Consider the following 19,925-nt stretch of genomic DNA (forward strand, 5'->3'; position numbering starts at 1 on the left):
TCATGTGGTTTTTGTCTTTGGTTCTGTTTATGTGGTGAATTATGTTTATAGCCTTGTGTATGTTGAACCAGCCTTGCATCCCCAGGTTGAAGCCTACTTGATCATGGTGGATAAGCTTTTTGATGTGCTGTTGCAATCGGTTTGCCAGTATTTTATTGAAGATTTTTGCACCTATGAGTCTCTGCCAGGTTTTGGTATCAGGATGATGTTGGTCTCATAAAATGATTTGGGAAGGATTCTCTCTTTTGGGATTATTTGGAGTAGTTTCAGAAGGAATGGTAACATTTTCTCTTTGTGTGTCTGGTAGAATTTGGCTGTGAACCCATCTGGACCTGGGCTTTTTTGGTGTGGTAGGCTCTTAATTGCTGCCTCAACTTCAGATCTTGTTATTGGTCTATTCATGGTTTCAACTTCTTCCGGGTTTAGGCTTGGGAGGACACAAGTGTCCAGGAATTTATCCATTTCTTCCAGGTTTACTAGTTTATGTGCATAAAGTTTTTGTAATATTCTCTGAGGATGGTTTGAATTTCTGTGGAATCTGTGGTGATTTCCCCTGTATCATTTTTTATTGCATCTATCTGGTTGTTCTCTCTTTTCTTTTTTATCAATCTGGCTAGTCGTTTGTCTATTCTGAGTTAGTTTCTGAATTCTGAGTTCTAACTTGATTGCACTATGGTCTGAGAGACTGTTTGTTATAATTTCTCTTCTTTTGTATTTGCTGAGGAGTGATTTACTTCCAATTATGTGGTCAATTTTAGAGTAGGTGTGATGTGGTGCTGAGAAGAATGTATATTCTGTGGATTTGGGGTGGAGAGTTCTGTAAATGTCTATCAGGTTTGCTTGTTCCAGGTCTGAGTTCAAGTCCTGGATATCCTTGTTAATTTTCTGTCTGGTTGATCTGTCTAATATTGACAGTGGAGTGTTAAAGTCTCCTACTATTATTGTGTGGGAGTCTAAGTCTCTTTGTAAGTCATTAAGAACTTGCCTTATATATCTGGGTGGTCCTGTATTGGGTCCATATAAAATTATTGTTAGCTTTTCTTGTTGTATCGATCTTTTACCATTATATAATGTCCTTCTTTGTCTCTTTTGATCTTTGTTGCTTTAAAGTCTATTTTATCAGTGATGAGAATTGCAACTGCTGCTTTTTTTTTTTTTTTTTGCTCTCCATTAGCTTGGCAAATCTTCCTCCATCCTTTTATTTTGAGCCTTTGTGTATCCTTGCATGTGAGATGGGTTTCCTGGATACAGCACACCAATGGGTTTTGGCTTTTTATCCAATTTGCCAGTCTGTGCCTTTTGATTGGGGCAATTAGCCCATTTATATTTAGGGTTAATATTGTTATGTGTGAATTTGATCCTGCTGTTTTGATGCTAACTGGTTGTTTTGCCCGTTAGTTCATGCAGTTTCTTCATTGTGTTGATGCTCTTTACCATTTGGTATGTTTTTGGAGTGGTTGGTACTGGTTTTTTAGTGCCTCTTTCAAGAGCTCTTGTAAAGCAGGCCTGGTGGTGATGAAATCTCTGAGTACTTGCTTGTTTGTAAAGGATTTTACTTTTTCTTCATTTATGAAGCTTAGTTTGGCTGGATATGAAATTCTGGGTTGACAGTTCTTTTCTTTTTTTTCAAATGCAGAAGCAGATATAAGAATCTTTTTTTTTGAAAGAAAGAAAGAAAAAAGGAGTGAAGGGGAGAAGAAAGAGGAAGAAAAAGAGGGAGAGAGAACGGGAATGTAGCTTTATTCTAAAAATGGGTATTAATAATGGCTGATCAATATTTTGTGTATTTAAGGTAGAGAATGTATATTTTGTGTATTTAAAGTGGAGAGCTCTATAAATATTTATTGAGTTTACTTGTTCCAGATCTGAGTTCAAGTCCTGGATATTCTTATTAATTTTCTGTCTCGTTGAGTCTAAATCTCTTTATGGGTCTTATGTACCTGAGTGTTAGGATCGTTAGCTCTTATTGTTGCATTGATCCTTTTACCACTATATCTTTGTTACTTTGAAATCTATTTTATCAAATGTGAGAATTGCAACTCCTGCTTTTTATTTATTTAGTTAGTTTTGCTCTCCATTTGGTTGGTAAATTTTTTGAGTCTTTGTGTATCTTTGGATGTGAAATGGGTCTGGATGTAGCATACCATTAGGTTTTGGCTGTATCTTTTGATTGGGGGATTTAGTTGACTTAAATTTAGGGTTACGGCCATTTGATGTTAACTGGCTATTTTATCCATTCATTGATGTAAATTCTTCTTTATGTTGATGCTCTTTACTTTTTGGTATATTTTTAGAAAGGCTAATACCGGTTGTTCCTTTCTATGTATAATGCTTCTTTCAGAAGCTCTTGTAAAGCAGGCCTGGTTGTAATAAAATCTCTGAGTACTTGCTTGTTCATAAAAGATTTTATTTTTCCTTCAGTTGTGAAGCTTAGTTTGGCAGGTTATGAAATTCTGGGCTGAAAGTGCTATTCTTTTTTTTTGAGACAGAGTTTCACTCTTGTTACTCAGGCTGGAGTGCAATGGCTCGATCTCGGCTCACCGCAACCTCCGCCTCCTTGGTTCAGGCAATTCTCCTGCCTCAGCCTCCTGAGTAGCTGGGATTACAGGCACGTGCCACTGTGCCCAGCTAATTTTTTGTATTTTTAGTAGAGACGGGGTTTCACCATGTTGACCAAGATAGTCTCGATCTCTTAACCTCGTGATCCACCCACCTTGGCCTCCTAAAGTGCTGGGATTACAGGCTTGAGCCACCGCGCCCGGCCCCAAGTTCTGGTCTTTAAGGATGTTGAATATCGGCTCCCACTCTCTTCTGGCTTATAGGGTTTCTGCTGAGAGATCTGCTGTCAGTCTAATAGGCTTCCCTTTGTGGGTAAGCTGACCTTTCTCTCTGGCTGCCCTTAGTATTTTCCCCTTCATTTCAACCCTGGTGAATCTAACAATTACGTGCCTTGGGGTTGCTCTTCTTGAGGAATATCTTTGTGGTGTTCTCTGTATTACCTGGGGTTGAATATTATCTTGCTTTGCTAGATTGGGAAAGTTTTCCTGAATAATATCCTGAAGAATATTTTCCAGCTTGGATTCATTCTCTCCGTCACATTCAGGTACACCTATCAAATGTAAATTAGGTCTTTTCACATAGTCCCATATTTCTTGGAGACTTTGCTCATTCTTTTCTAGTAGAGACGGGGTTTCACCATATTGGCCAGAATGGTCTCAATCTCTTGACCTAGTGTTCCGCCTACCTTGGACTCGCAAAGTGCTGGGATTACAGATGTGAGCCACTGCACCCAGCCAATTCTACAACTCTTATTTAATTAATATTCTCCATTTTACAGAAGCCTAAGTTAGGGCTTACAGGTCACATAGCTAGTTAGGTTGCAAAGCTTGTATAGGAACCCAGGTATTTCAGGCTCTAGATAATCTCAATTACTATGCCAACTTGTCCAGTAGGCCCTTTGCATATTCCCAGACGAGAGCAGATGTTCAAAATCCTTACTAAACTTGGGAAAATCTTTACCACAGAGGTTTCTCAATGGGAAATATGATTTTTTTTAAACAAAAGCATCTTTTCACCTGGATTTTAAGACAGTGACATTGTACATTATACAGGCATACCTTGAAGATACTGCAGGTTTGGTTCCAAACCACTATAATAAAGTAAATATTGTAATAAAGTGAGCTACACAAATTTTTTGATTTCTCAGTGGATGTAAATGATGTGTTTATACTATACTATAGGCCATTAAGTGTGCAATAGTATTATGTCTAAAAACAGTGTAGTATATTACTTATAAATAATTTGTTACCAAAAATGCTAATAATCATCTGAGCCTTCGGCAAGTCATAGTCTTTTTGCTGGTAGGGTCTTGCCTGGATGTTGGTAGATGCTAACTGATCAGGGTGGTGGTTGCTGAAGATTGGTGGGGGGCTGTGGCAGTTTCTTGAAATTAGATAATGAAGTTTGCTGTACCAATTAATATTCCTTTTACAAAATATTTCTCAGTAGCCTGTGATGGTATTTCATAGCATTTTATTCACGGTAGAAGTTATTTCAAAATTGTAATCAACCCTTACAAAGCCTGTGATTGCTTTATTAACTAAGTTTATGGAACATTCTAAACCCTTTGTTGTCATTTCAACAATGTTTACATCGTTACCAGGAGTACATTCCATCTCAAGAAACTACTTTCTTGTCTCATTCATAAGAAGTAACTCCTCATTTCAAGTTTTATCATCATAAGATTGCAGAAGTTCAGCCCCATCTTCAGCCTTCACTTCTAATTCTAGTTCTCTTCTTATTTTCACTATATCTGTGGTCACTTTTTTCACTGAGACTTAACCCCCTCCCAGCACCAAAATCATCCAGGAGTATTGGTATTACTTATTGCAAACTCCTATTAATGTTGATGTTTTAACCTCCTCCCATGAGTCATGAATGTTCTCAGTGGCATCTTGAATAGTAAGTCCTTTCCAGAAGATTTTCAATGTACTTTGCTCAGATCCATCAAAGGAATCACTATATATGGTAGCCACTGCTTAATGAAATGTATAAGTAATAAGACTTGAAAGTTGAAATTACTCCTTGATTTATGAGCTACAGAATCGATCTTGTGGTAGCAGGCATGAAAAAACAGTGGACTTAAAATCTTCACTAAACCATATGCTGTCATTTCTAGAGCCCAGGCAGAATAGATGTACCATAATTCTTTTTTTTTTTTTTTTTTTTCCTGAGGTGGAACCTCGCTCTGTTGCCCAGGCTGGAGTGCAGTGGCATGATTTCAGCTCATTGCAACCCCCACTTCCCGGGCTCAAGAAATTCCCCTGCCTCAGCCTCCAGAGTAGTTGGGACTATAGGCGCACCCTACTATGCCCAGCTTAGTTTTGTATTTTTTGCCGAGACAGGATTTTATGGTGTTGGCCAGGCTGGTCTTGAATTTGTGACCTCAGGTGATTCTCCTGCCTCGGCCTCCCAAAGTGCTGGGATTACATGCGTAAGCCAGTACACCCAGCCAGATGTAGTATAATTCTTAAGGTCGCCAGGATTTTTGGAATGGTAAATGAGCACTGGCTTCAACTTAAAGTCACCAGCTGTATTAGCTCCTAACAAGAGAGCCAGCCTGTTCTTTCAAGCTTTGAAGCCAAATACCGACTTATCCCTTGTAGTTAGTTACAAATGTCCTAGATGGCATCTTTCTCCATTAAAGGCTGTTTTGTCTACATTGAAAATTTGTTGTTTAATATAGCTGTTGTTTATGATATAAAGTCAGCCTCTTTCCTCAAACCTCATAAACCAGCCTATGCTAGCTCCCAACTTTTCTTCTATAGTTTCCTCACCTCTGTCAGCCTTCATAGAATTGAAAAGTTAGAATTTTGTTCTAGATTAGGCTGGGGCTTAAAGAAATATGATTGGTTGGATTTTCTATCTAGACCACTCAAACTCTCCCCCTTGTCAGCAACACAGCAGTTTCACTGTCTTATCATTTGTGTGCTCACTGGAGTAGCATTTTGGTCTCTTTTAAGAACTTTTCTATACATTCATAACTTGGCTAACTGTTTGGCACCAGCGGCCTAGCTTGTGACTTCTCTCAGCTTTTAACCTGCCACCCTCACTAAGGATAATCATTTCTTTTGATTTAAAGTGAGAGATGTTTGACTCTTCTTTCATATGAACGCTTAGAAGCCATTGTAGGGTTATTAATTGGCCCAATTTCAATATTGCTGTGTCTGAGGGAATGAGGAGGCCCAAGGAGAGGGAGAGAGGGGGAACCATCTGTTGGTGGAGCAGTTAGAACACACACATTAAGTTCACAGTCTCATGGACATGTTGTGTGGTGCCCTTAAACAGTTACAGTAGTAACATCAAAGATTACTTATTGATCATAGATCATAACAGATAAAATAATAATGAAAAAAATTGAAATACTCTGAATTACCAAAATGTGATACAGAGACATGGTGGGAGGACATGTTTTTGGAAAAATGGTGCTGACAGACTTGCTTAACACAGGATTGCCACAAAGCTTCAATTTATAAGAAACATAGTATCTGCAAAGCACAATGAAGGGAAGTGCAATAAAATGAGATTATACCTGTATATTAATAGGTAACTCCAATAAAGACTTCTGTAATCTTAACAAGGAGCCAGCTATCAAATGACAGCTGCAAAGTTAGTTCTCTCCTTGACACTAACAAAGACATCTACAAACTTGCAGCTGAAAAATCAAAAAAGTTTGAGTTGTTTAGGACCTTCTAACACGAGGGAACAAGACATACCTTTTTGCAAGTAATAATAATGCAGACCTGAAAATCTTCCAGTGCCTCACAGAGCAAAAACTGTGACAGGCTTTCTGAAGTATGCATGGCGAATTTTACAAAAACTCTATATGTGGATGATGTTTACGTAAGTTTATATCTTCTTCCATATCATGTAATGTGGGTCCACAAGTGTTTCAGCAATTAGGGTTTAGGAGGGTATAATTAAATGACTTATTACTCAATAATATGCCTGTATTGGGACATTGTGGAATTTTACCTGCTGTTGTTGTGAGGCCCAGAGCCAACTTTGATCTTATCTATTAGTGCATGATACATTTTTAAATCAGATTTTAAAGAAAATCTAGCCAAAGCTCTATGTGATTCATGTCATATTTTCCTCCTGTTGTTAGTTTTAATATAGTAGTAGCTATGATTGATGCTATTGAAACTTTTAGTTCACTTGAGTCCTCTGTATGGCCCATGGATACTCAGTGTAGTACATTGATTTGGTTTTATGACTATTAGCAACATTTTACTGATTTATGGAGGTTGACTTGTCCACAGTCAGGTGAGAGCTGGGATTTAATCCAGATATTCTGACTGCCATCCCAATGAGAGATGGGTCAATCTTATCATTCATTCATACATTCTTTACACAAAACTTTATTGGTACTTATGATGTACCAGGTATTCTTCTAGCTATTGGAGACATATCAACAAACAAAAGTGATAAGAATCTCTACCCTTTGGAGCTTACATTCCAGTGGGGCAGAGGGGAAACAATGGTAGATAACATAAGTAAATTCTGTAGTATATTAGATGGTAGTAATGTATATTTGAAAAAGAGTAAGCAGGTAAAGGGAATTGGGAAAACAATTTTATACCTCTTAGGAGGAAGAAATGAATTAATTTTTCAATTTTGTCTCAGAAATTATGTCAAAATGATAGGTTTTCTCCTAAGCCTTTCCAAGCAGGTAGCTTGGAAAAAGTGTTCTACTCTTCCCCTCCCTCCCCACTACTCAGAACATTGCTTTAAAAGATGGCTACATTACAAGATCAACTTACAGAGTCCTACTTAATTCATTATGTAGCTCAGCTGTGGTTCAATAATAGTGGTATAGACCTAACCAGTCCTTACAGTGGGTTTTCTCCCCAGTCTGGTAAACTGTATCCCATGCTCCAGCTGCAGGTGACAGTAACGTCATCGTTTCATGCTGCTCTTTTACTTTGGGGGTAAGCAACTCCCTCTCCCTTCACATCATCCAATATTGTGCAGCAGAGACTTCCTTCCATTAAAGATACTGATAGTGGCTTCTTCACTGCCAGAAGTAAGGGGACGATCTTGGGAAATGATTATGGATTTAAAAGAGGAAGAGACAGAGCGTAGGCTGCTGTTTTCACAGGAAATAGGAAGGTTGACAGCTGGAAGGAATTGTAGAGGAGTCCCAGTTGGGATCAGGAGGGAGGAAAAGGGAGACCCTGGTCTCACAGGAGGGTTGAGTTATTGGGATGTTGATGAGTCAAGCCTGGTCGCTCATCACGCAGTATGCAGGTTTGTGAAGATAAATTTCTGAGATGGATTTGCCTATGCCTTCTTGCTTAATTTCTTTTTTGCTTTTTCTTTATTTTATTTCTCCCTTTCCTTTTCTTTTTTCAGGGTCTTGCTCTTTTGCCCAGGCTGGTCCAGTGGTGCAGTCATAGCTCACTGCTGCAGACTCAAGCTCATGGGCTTGAGTGATCCTCCTGCCTTAGTCCTCTGAGTAGCTAGGACCACAGGCATGCTCCACTATGCCTATCTAATTTTTAAATTTTTTTATAAAGATGGGATCTTGTGATGTTGTCCAGGCTGGTCTTAAGCTCCTGGCCTCAGGCGATCCTCCCATGAGCCACCATGCCTAGCCTCACTTAATTTTCATAAAGCTCGAAATCATTATCTATCTAATTTTGGCTTTTTACATGCAAGCAACTGGTAGTTTAGTAATGAGTTTTTGAAAAAATATAGTAGATATACTTTTTACATATTTGTTTAACAGCATCCTCACAAGAAATTTAAAAATAAAAAAATCTGATGTACTCTTAATTTTAAAATAGATTTCTTTTTTAATACATTATTTTTAATAAACCTTTGAGGGAATGTGTTCTCTTACCAAGTCCACAAGAAGGCATAGTTTTAAGGGCAAGAATTTCCCAGCACTGTGCCCCCCTCCCATCTCTCTCCATCCAGGATATTTAACAGTTTATGTTTGAATTTCACGGGCATAGGAAGAATCAAAAGTCAGTCACTCCAGCGGAAGTTTAAAGGAACTCCTTTCATTGGCCAGAGGAACTTGGGAAGGTGGGAATTTCTCCAAGGATAAATTTCGCTGCTCCTTCACCCATACCAGATTTCCAGCTCTCTGGGATTCCCTCCCACATAGTGGGAGCTCTCTTTCTCCTCTTGGATTTCCCCTCTGGAATCTACTTCTACATCTTCATGGAAGTCTTTCTCTTCTTATTCTTTTCTTCTCTTTTCTCTACCTAAATAAAATAACCTTTCTGCAACACTTCTTGGGTCTAGTATTTTATGAGTGTACAGCACACCTGCAGTGATCCCTTCTCTTATTCTTAAGAGGGCAGAGACCAAGAATCCACAGCATTCTCTCAGGGGAGCCGTGCCTCACCAACACCTCAAAAAAACTTGGTTACAGGTTTTATAATCAGCATACTTTCATTTTTTTCTTAAATATTATACTACAAATATTGTTGCATAACTTCAAAAATTGTCATTTAGTAGCCATATAATGCTGGCTAATATAATAAAATTTGGTCTGTTGATAAATAGGTATTTGAGTGTTTATTTGTTTACCTTGTGTGATACTTGGAAATATGGCTTGCCAATAGAAATGCATTATGCTTTCAATTAGCTTGTAGTCTCATTCATAAACCAATGTAGATACAATTCAGCAATGATAAGGTGAGATCTCCCTTTGCAAAGAGATTTTTAATTTGGAAAAAGAAGGGATTTGTAGGACAGTGAGATAGAAGACTTTATGGAAAAACTAGATGGCTTTGTGGAGAAATACAATTTTTCTAGTTATTACCAGTTCAACTGCTACATCCCTATCCAGGCCATCAGCATGCTGTGTGGCTTTCCTTTTCCCTATTTTTCCCTTACAATCTATTTGCTATACAGGTGCTAGAGTAAAAAGCAATTCACATCAAGTGACTCTTCTGCCCAGAACCCACCAGTGGTTTCTCAGGTCATTTATAAGGAACCCCAGAGTCCTTAATTGTATAGCCTATGAAGTTCTGTATGATCCACCTCTTAGCTGCCTCTCTAACCTAATTTCTGACTTGTTTTCCTTACCCACACTCTTTCTTGATGCTGGCCCCATTCCTATACCTCACACACTCCCAGCATGGGCTTACATTACAATCTTTGTTAATTGCTGTTTCCTCTACCTTGAAAGTTTGTCTCTGCAGTATTTCCCTGGCTTGCTCTCATTTCCTTTGGATCTCTGCTCACATGATCGCCTTAGAGAGGGACCTTCCTGAAAATGATAGAACGATTTTCTGGAGTACATTCCCTCACTCCCCAACTCCTTTCCAGTCTGTTTTTTCTCCATAGCATCTTTTCACCTGACATTGTATTGCTGTATCTTTTTGCTTTTTATCTCTGGAAAACAAGCTCCATGAGATCACAAAGGGATTTTGCTTTATTCTTCACTGTATGTCCCCTTCTAATATAGTTCCTGGAATACAGGTGGGGCTTTATAAATATTTGTTGGGTAAATGAAAGAATGTATTAAAATATGATTGTAAATCTTTTTTCTTTCCACGATTTAATGATGTGGAATTGAAAACAGGTCTACATAGATGATAATGATGATAATCAGCAGCATTCCTGAGTATGTCTAGGATCTGCATTTGGTCTAGAAAAGCTCTCTCTTCTGCCCTCCTTTCCCACCCATGCATATCCATTTTCTTTGGGATGAAACCCAATCTCCTTTGTCTGGCAGTCTCTGTTGATCTTTCTAGCTTTACTTCTACCAAGTCATTCCCCTCATAACCTGTGCTGCAGTCATATTGAGTGACTTATAGTTCCCCTCCTGTGGCCCTTGCAGATGTTTCTTGCATTGCTTCCTACCCAGACTCGTATCATGCTTTTGGTTTAAGTGTCTTGAAGAACATGAAGACTGAGTAAGGGGCAGACTCTGTAGAGAGATCCGCTACATCCTGTCACTTATTTGTTAATGGGTTTCTCCTCACAGTGCATAAGCTCTTCAAAGGAAGAGGCCTGGTATATCTTTGTATTTTTAGGATATAGCACAGTTCTTGTGTATTGTAGATGGTCAATAAATACTTATTCAATATGAAAGATGGTTTTTGCCTCCCAAAGACTAGTGGTAACTTGAAATTGTTGAATATAGGACAGATAAACTGATAGGAGCAGTTTCACCTCATTAAAGGGCTTGGATATAAGTGTGTCCAGGGACAAATATAATAAAAAAGAAAGCAATATTATGATATCCTTAAAAAAAAAAAAAAAAACAGAGAGAGACAGGATCTTGATGTATTGCCCAGGCTGGTGCAGTCATGGCTCACTATAACTTTAAATTCCTGGGTTCAAACTGTTCTCCTGCCTCAGTCTCCTGAATAGCTAGGACTACTGGCGTGTGCCACCATGCCAGCTAATTAAAAAAATTTTTTTGTAGAGATGAGTTCTCACTCTGTTGCCCAGGCTGGTCTCAAACTCCTGGCCTCAAGTGATTCTTCTGGCTCAGCCTCTCAAAGTGCTGATATTACAGGTGTGAGCCACTGTGCCTGGTTAGAATATCCTAACTTTTAGCAAGATCATACCTGAAGTGAGGAAGAATGGCATATAACATGGTTGAATCAGCACACTTAACTATGAAAGATAGCCTAAGTGGAAGGAAGGGTTATTTGACAGATGTTATTTAGAAAGAAGTGGAACCATTTGGCAGTGGACTGACTATGTGGGCATTAGTTCTTTATTTAGTCAGTGAGAGTCATGCAAGGTGGTGAGCCTGCTGATAATGAGGAAATAATACAGAGGGGAGAATTCAGGGCAGTGATGACATGTTCATGTTCTTGCTATTTTGGACTTAATAATAACATGAGTGTTGAGGGTTAGGGTATTGTTAGCCTGGCTGCTCCTGGTTCAGTGGGAAAGAATGCTATGAAAATTGAGACGTGTCTGTCTGGTGCGCGTGGGAGGAGAAAATGGCTGTATTTGGTTCTATATATTTGTCATCCCTGGTCGATGGTTTGTATTTTCTATGATGGTTTGTGAGTGACAATGGATCTATATTCAATTTACCCAGTATAGCTGAAACTGTGAAAATATTTTATGTAATTTTGCAAATATATATTTTGTTAAAATATGACCATATAGAATCAAATAGGCTATAGATGTTAAAAGATAACTTTTTTTTGTCTAAATCAGGTTTGTTACAGAAAGAGAAAGTGGCAGTTGAAGCATTTCAGATTTGCTGCCTTCTCCTGCCTCCTGAAAATAGGAGGAAGTTACAGCTATTGATGAAGATGATGGCAAGGATTTGCTTAAACAAAGAGATGCCACCCCTGTGTGATGGCTTTGGCACCAGAACACTGGTAGGTTGATTTTTAATGTAAGATACGACTTTTTGGAATGAAAGTTGACTGAGTAAGGTGTGTTAGTTTGGGCGATCAGAGGGAAGTACAAAGCAGGCTTGCTTAAAAGAACCACAGTCCCTGTCCACCCACACTTATATCATGCTTTTGGTTTAAGTGTCTTGAAGAACATGAAGACTGAGTAAGGGGCAGACTCTATAGAGAGATCCGCTACATCCTGTCCTCCCACTTAAAATTATTTTACATGTATTGTTAATTGACAAATAATAATTGCATGTATTTGTGGGGGTATAATATGATGTTTTAATCTATGTATACATTATAGAGTCAATCAAGCTAATTACAATATTCATCTTTTTTGTAATGAGAACATTAAAAATCTATTCTTTTGGTAATTTTGAAATATACAATACATTGTTATAACTGTGGTCACCATGCTGTGCACTGATCACTAAGACTTACTCCTCCTGTCTTGCTGGAGCTTTGTACCCTTTGACCAGCATCTTCCATTTCCATGTCCCTGTACCCCCAGCCTCTGGTAACCACCATCTAATGTCTGCTTCTGTTAGCATATGTTTTTAAAGAGAGTTTATTTTAGAACCTACTTACTGGCAAAATCTCTTAATTTTTCTCAAAAAATGTCTTGGGGCAAAATTGGTGCTTCAGTGAAATGCATGTGCTTTCTATATCCCACTAAACCACTGTGTAGAGATTTACTGGCCCAGTTTAAGAAAAATAGAGTGAGATCAGAGGAGCACTCAGTGCCCAGTAGGATTCTTGATCTCTTTATTTTTTTAGGGTGAGTGCATGGCTAGAGAGGCTAATGGACCTTTTTGAAAAGCTGAAGAAAACTTTATATCTATTCTGCATATAGAATATATGTGTAAAACTTTGCATGCAGTTTCAAGGCAATCACAGAGTCTCTGGGGTCCATGGTCTCCAGGCAAAAAAATCTCTGTCTGAGTGTCTCTCTGTACATGTAAATGTAAGTGAAGATCATTTGCAGTGTGTTAATGAAATGAAGTCTTACTAAGCAGAATTACATGATTTTATGCATGAAGATTTTGAAGGAAGATTGTCAGTAATAAAATTAGTAGGAAAATAAAAAAAGCCAGTCCAAAGAATAGCATTAAGAATGGAGTAGTTAGGCCAGGTGTGGTGGCTCACGCCTGTAATCCCAGCACTTTGGGAGGCTGAGGCAGGTGGATAACCTGAGGTTAAGAATTCTAGACTAGCCTGACCAAAATGGTGAAATCCTGTCTCTACTAAAAATCCAAGAATTAGCTGGGTGTGGTGGTGGGCACCTGAAATCCCAGCTACTCAGGGAGACTGAGGCAGGAGAATTGCTTGGAACCAAGAGGTAGAGGTTGCAGTAAGCCGAGATCACACCACTGCACTCCATCCAGCCTGGACAACAGAGCAAGACTCCATCTAAAAAAAACAAAAAAGAAAAAGAAAAAGAATGGAGTAGTTAATATGAATTCTATAGAAATTATTATATTATATTGATGCTGTATTTTCTATTTCTGCTTGCTGCAAAGAGAGTCTCATCACTTAATGTACTATAAGATCCCATGGTTTTGTTCAAAGATGATGGTAAAATATGGATCCAAAGTCCTAGAGAAAATAAGTTAACTAGGAAAAGATGTAATGGTTGAGACATATGGACTGTGTTAGTGGTTTAAAACAAATCAATAATGAAATTAGGTTAAGTAATAATTGGCTATAAAGTGCTTTGAATTTAAAAGTGCTACATGGTTAAAGTCATGGTGATAATGATTTTCAAAATTTGTTTTCATATATTTATATGTGTGTATGTGTATATATATATATGTATGTGTATATATATATGTATATGTATATTTAAAATCATGTGTACAAGGAGGTAGCTTTAAAAATTGCTCAGATAAGCATCTCTCTGTAGTCTCTTAATGGGAAGATGCACATTTTGTATGTTCTGGTTGTTGAGACCTTCAGCCCATCTGAGATGACTGGATACTCTTGGTAGAATGTGTACCCTGTGCTTAAGACCATTTCTCATATTTGCTTTTTGCAAATTAGATTGGACTCAGTTCAGAAATTAGATTGGACTCATCTGTGTTTACCACCCCCCACCCCTCTTTTTTTAAAGATGGTTCAGACATTTTCCCGTTGCATCTTGTGTTCCAAGGATGAGGTGGACTTGGATGAGTTATTAGCTGCTAGATTGGTAACATTTCTGATGGACAATTACCAGGAAATTCTGAAAGTCCCTTTGGCCTTGCAGACCTCTATAGAAGAGCGTGTAGCTCATCTACGAAGAGTCCAGGTAAAGGAGAGGATATTATCAGTCCTATAAAATTGGCAGTAGAAAGTCATGTAAGCTTGCTAGGCTTCTTGGGGAATGTTATTATGAGAATCAAGTGAATTAATGTTTATAAAGGACTTATAACAGGTCTTGGCACATAGTGAGACCCTGCATGTGTTTGTATTATCGTTGAAAAGTTTACAAAATGCAAATTTGGTTTTGTTATATCAATCCATGTGGCATATTTTTTATTGCAAATTTCTTGAATGAGTTTGTTCAAAATCTACATATATGTACTGATGGAAATCATTTTATGTGCAATAAGTGTCTTGATTTGTAATTGCCCTGTGACCTAGTTTAATATTCCCACTTTTTGCATGAAAAAGCTGAGGCACAAAGAATTTAAATAACTTTGTTTAAGGTCACAGAGCCAGAATTCAGACTGAGGCAGTCAGGAATCGGTGCTCTAAACTATCATGCCATATTCCCTGTCTAAAAAACATAGTATGGTAGAAGAACCCTGGCATTAAAGCCATGAAACCCCGGCCAAACTCCAGCTGTATCCTTTTTGTTGTGTGACTCTGGGCAAGTCCCTTAACCTCTTCAGATTTTACTTTCTTTTCTCAGGTGTTAAAATGAGTCATTCTTACTTTATAAAGTTGTGAAGATTAGAACACTGAACTGTATAATTCCTAGTATGAATTTCTGACATATGTCCGGTACTCTTTGAAAGGGAGCTGCTGCTGTTGTCATAATGGTTATATAAAAACAATGCAAAAGAAATGTAATACATTACTATTGTGTGGGCCCCAAAGTGGGGTTTGTATGTCAGCCTGTGGGAGCAGAAACCTAGTAAAGGCAGGTAGAAGGTCCACTTGACTCCTTCTGACTGATTGGACCTCTTCTCGTTTGAGCTCTTTTTGAGGCTCCACAATTAAGGACCAGTGAACTGCCTCCTTCTGAGGTATTACAAAAATAATTAACTGTTCAGCTGTTTCTAGTATGCAATTTTAAAATTAACAATTTTTTTCTATTTTTTTTTGTAATTATCAACCTAAAACATTGAAGAAACTTGGGAAATATAGAAAAAATACACCAAAAACTATCAGAGTTATCAGAGTTAAAATGTTCATAGTCAGTATTACAGTCTTTCAGATTTTTTTTCTGTGTGTCTGCCGTCTGTGTCCATACCTGCCTTACTTCCCTCTCTCCTGCCTCCCTCTCTCTCTCTCTTCCTCCCTCTCTCTCTCCTTCCCTCCCCTCCCCTCTCCTCCCCTTCCGTTCCTCCCTTCTACTTACATTCTCTTAACAAAGAAAAAAATTCCCCCATTATTAAATATCCATGATTGGCATTAGAGTGGCCAAGAGCACAGACTCAGGAGCCTTTGAATTCATGACATACCTTTTGTTAGCTGTGTGACCTTAGGCAAGTTATATAACATGTCTCCACTTCAATATCTATCCCAACATCTCTCTTTCTCATCTGTAAAATGGGAATAATAGTAGTTAATATTTACTTCATAGGCTTTTTGGGGGGAATTAATACATGTGATTAATACATGTGGGCTTAATACATGTGAAATGCTGACAATAATGTTTATCACATTGTAAAACTACAATTGGTAGCTGCCATTGTTGGTATCATCATTATTGTTATATTATTTTATTATTATATTGTTGGCAACATAGTATTCCATAATATAGATATATACCTTAATATTTAATTGATACTTTTTGGTTGATATTTACATTGTTTCCATTCTTTCCCCCATTTTGGAAGCAGTATAGCAGTACCTATTTTATAGCGAGATTTTTTTTTTTGGCTAATTTGTGATTGTTTTCTAAGAATAAACTTCTAGAAGCAGCATTGCTTGGTCAAAGGCCATGAACATATTTTAAGTATTGATAGCATATTGCCAAATTTCTCTTTAGAATGATCATTTCAATTTACTTTTTTGTCATTAATATAAGAAAATAAGTGTTGTCTTTGTACCTTTGCCTACTTTGGATATTTTCATTAACACTCATACATACCTTTGCCACTGGCATGGGTGAAAAGTGTAATCTTTTTTTTTTTGAGACGGAGTTTCGCTCTTGTTACCCAGGCTCCCAGGCTGGAGTGCAATGGCGCGATCTCAGCTCACTGCAACCTCCGCCTCCTGGGTTCAAGCAGTTCTCCTGCCTCAGCCTCCTGAGTAGCTGGGATTACAGGCACGCGCCACCGTGCCCAGCTAATTTTTTGTATTTTTAGTAGAGACGGGGTTTCACCATGTTGACCAGGATGGTCTCGATCTCTTGACCTCGTGATCTTAACCACTGTTTTTGTTTAATCTTTTTTCCTCTGGTGTTTTTATGAACCAAACCTAAAGAAAATAAAAATGAACAGAAATACTTCACCAAGTTTCTGCAAGAAAATGTTATAGCAATGTATTAGTCTGTTCTCACGCTGCTAATAAAGACAGACCCAAGACTGGGTAATTTATAAAGGAAAGAGGTCTAATTGACTCACAGTTCAGCATGGCTGGGGAGGCCTTAGGAAACTTACAATCATGGCAGAAGGGGAAGCAAACACATTCTTCTTCACAAGGCAGCAGGAGAGAGAAGTGCCGAGCAAAAGGGAGAAAAGCCTCTCATAAAACCATCAGGTCTCATGAGAACTCACTTACTATCACAAGAACAGCGTGGGGGTATAACTGCCTCTGTGATTCAATTACCTCCCATCTGACACAACTTGTGGGGATTATGGGAACTACATTTCAAGATGAGATTTGAGTCAGGACACAGCCAAACCATATCAAGAAATAACTATGTTGCCCTGTATACTTGCTAGGTTTGTGTATTCACATGTATAGCACAGGCATATATTGTAGTAACTTAGCCTTGTGAGCCCTTTGTTATTACTTGAAGTTCAGAAGGCTGAACAATGGTGATTAATTTAACTGCAGGTAAACATGATCTATGAAGAGACACTGCAGTGTGCTCTGAATAAAATCAGTAGTGATTCAATTGTCCAGTTACCTTTTCTCTCTTGCAAGTACACAGTGGAATTGCCAAGCAGTTGTTCCTTTCAGCACTCAGAACCTATAGATCTTTGTTCTCTAGATTATGCTTCTACGCCTCTACATTGTATCACATTTAGGGCAGTGCTTCTCTGAAAATGCAGTGATGCTTGGATTATTCCTATGATTGTTTTGGGACAGTTTCAGGGCTGACTCTGGAATACATTATGATGTAGGCAATGTTTTTGACACAAGTCTTCTATAAGCCTTATCTGCAACCTTCTATTTGAAAAGACTCCAGGCTCTGAAATTAAATATTTTTAATGTATATTCATTTATTCACAGGTCCTGGTCTCCTTTTTTCTCTTATTTCTCCCTTTTCCCTTCTCCCTTCTGCAGTGTCTGCACATTTGTTGTTTTACTTGATTCTTACTGGTAAGATGTTAGGAAATGGTTGTAGTAACCCTCTCTTCCTAAAAGCTTAGCTAAAGGCGGGCCACTACTATCCCCAAGGCATTGAGAATCAGACTCTTCGGATGTGGGAAGGAGCCTGGATAGTCCCAGTGGATGTCCAACATTATCAGTGTTTTGAATCATTTTAGTCACTATGTTTAATTTATGCTTGAATTTCAGATCTTGTTAAAAGACTGCACAGGTTTTTTTGTTGTTAAAAGGGATCTTGGGTTTACAAAGGCAAAAATCCTATTTAAAACTGTGGATTTAAATAATAATACTTTGAAGTTATGGAAATACTTTTACTTTTCAATATAGGGTTTCCCCCAATCAAATTTTGAGAACTAACATGGCATCCCTACAGTACAAGGAGATACCCCATATTTGATCTAAACTAAGTCTTTTTGGTTTGTTTGTTTGTTTTTGAGACAGTCTTGCTCTGTTGCCCAGGCTGGAGTACAGTGGTGCAATATCAGCTCACTGCAACTTCTGCCTCCTGGGTTCAAGTGATTCTCCTGCCTCAGCCTCCCGAATAGCTGGGACTATAGGCCCATGCCACAACACCTGGCTAATTTCTTGTATTTTTAGTAGAGACAGGGTTTCATCACGCTTGCTAGGATGGTCTCGATCTCCTGACCTCATGATCCTCCCGCCTCAGCCCAAAGTGTTGGGATTACAGGCGTGAGCCACGTGCACAGCCAATCTGAACTAATTCTTATAATTTATTTGAAAATATGCTATATTCTTTCAGTACTAATCCTTTTGCCTCAGATAAAATACCCAGGAGCCGATATGGATATCACTTTATCTGCTCCATCATTTTGCCGTCAAATTAGTCCAGAGGAATTTGAATATCAAAGATCGTACGGCTCTCAAGAACCTCTGGCAGCCTTGTTAGAGGAAGTCATAGCAGATGCCAAACTCTCCAGCAAAGAAAAGAAGAAGAAACTGAAGCAGGTAAAAGGATATTTCTCATAAGTAATTTTTTCTCCTCCCTACTGTTTTTATTTTTTTATTTTAATAGACTTCATGTAAATCTCATCTACTGAGACATAGCAGTTTTCTAAGTATATTAGGTCATATATTCCAGAAGTCTAATGGATTTACACAGTTGTGGTCAGTTTCCTAGAGATCTGTATTCTTTAGTGTAAATCTTTTACCATTGCCAAACTTCATTTACGTTGCTATTCTCTAATATTTGTCCTTTGTTTTGGTATATGGCATGATGTGAATTAGCAGAACATCTACCTTAATTTCAGAGAAAGTATCAGCGAGGGCAGATTTCTTCTCATATTTTAGAAAGGCAAATCAGCTGGAATTCACAGGTATAAAATGTCTAGAGTTTAAAAGCTGTTTGGGGCCGGGCGCGGTGGCTCAAGCCTGTAATCCCAGCACTTTGGGAGGTCGAGGCAGGTGGATCACGAGGTCAAGAGATCGAGACCATTCTGGTCAACAAGGTGAAACCCCATCTCTACTAAAAATACAAAAAATTAGCTGGGCATGGTGGCGCATGCCTGTAATCCCAGCTACTCGGGAGGCTGAGGCAGGAGAATTGCCTAAACCCAGGAGGCGGAGGTTGCGGTGAGCCAAGATCGCGCCATTGCACTCCAGCCTGGGTAACAAGAGCGAAACTCCGTCTCAAAAAAAAAATAAATAAATAAAGCTGTTTGGTTTTAGATAACCACTATCAAATTAGTTTCTTGCCTCAGGTATCACTACAAGTATTTCATTTCTCTTATGTTAGGGAACACAGCTTAGGGTTCCAGAGAATCATTTTTAACTCACCATATGTTAGTTTTGACTGTTCATAAAGATTGATCCATGATCAGATGAGTGGGTTTTTTGTTTTTAAAGACTGAACTCTACATAGCTGGATTTCAGGTCACATGGTACATGTGGGATTACACATAGAGCAGCAGAGTTCTGGGCTTCTAGTCATATTGTCCTCAGAGTCATTTTGGAGGATAGTTTGGTGGTGAAGATCAACAGAAAGTATACTGCCTCTTTTTAAGCTTTTCACAAAGTAATATACACCAGAATATTCCCTGTTCCATTTGGGCAGAAGCTAGTGGGGCTGAGTTGGAGAAACAGAGAAATAGTGAAATGTAATTGGGCCAAAATTTTATTTAACTGTGTAGAACAGATGTTATTTTGAAGTCAGAGTTCCTTGTGAATATTTAAAAAGTAAGATCTATTTATATTTGGCAGTGGGGGAAATTTTAAGAAACATGATTAAAAGGGGAACTTTATTTGAAGCTTAGATCAAAAAGGAAAGATGAATTAGCTCTATAGAAATTGGAATCAAATGTTTTAACA

General features: G+C 38.3%; 1 protein-coding gene and 1 long non-coding RNA gene across 4 annotated transcripts in view; one reads left to right on the plus strand and one right to left on the minus strand.

The window, feature by feature from the left end:
* DEPDC1B (DEP domain containing 1B) overlaps nt 1–19,925 on the plus strand; it is a 105,579-nt gene that overhangs the window by 79,612 nt on the left and 6,042 nt on the right. For all 3 annotated transcript variants that reach the window (XM_035291537.3, XM_035291536.3, XM_078365473.1), the window contains 3 exons: nt 11,704–11,870; nt 14,002–14,178; nt 18,381–18,566. In XM_035291537.3, coding sequence (XP_035147428.1) covers nt 11,704–11,870; nt 14,002–14,178; nt 18,381–18,566 — 530 coding nt within the window. The remainder of the gene's footprint in view (nt 1–11,703; nt 11,871–14,001; nt 14,179–18,380; nt 18,567–19,925) is intronic.
* LOC128931377 (uncharacterized) lies at nt 15,448–17,434 on the minus strand. The gene is made up of 3 exons (XR_008479706.2): nt 17,176–17,434; nt 16,192–16,520; nt 15,448–15,640 (listed from the first exon to the last, which is right to left on the minus strand). It is a non-coding gene; the product is annotated as an uncharacterized LOC128931377 (long non-coding RNA).

Source organism: Callithrix jacchus, chromosome 2 (genome assembly GCF_049354715.1).
Source record: "Callithrix jacchus isolate 240 chromosome 2, calJac240_pri, whole genome shotgun sequence".
Lineage (NCBI taxonomy): Eukaryota > Metazoa > Chordata > Mammalia > Primates > Cebidae > Callithrix > Callithrix jacchus.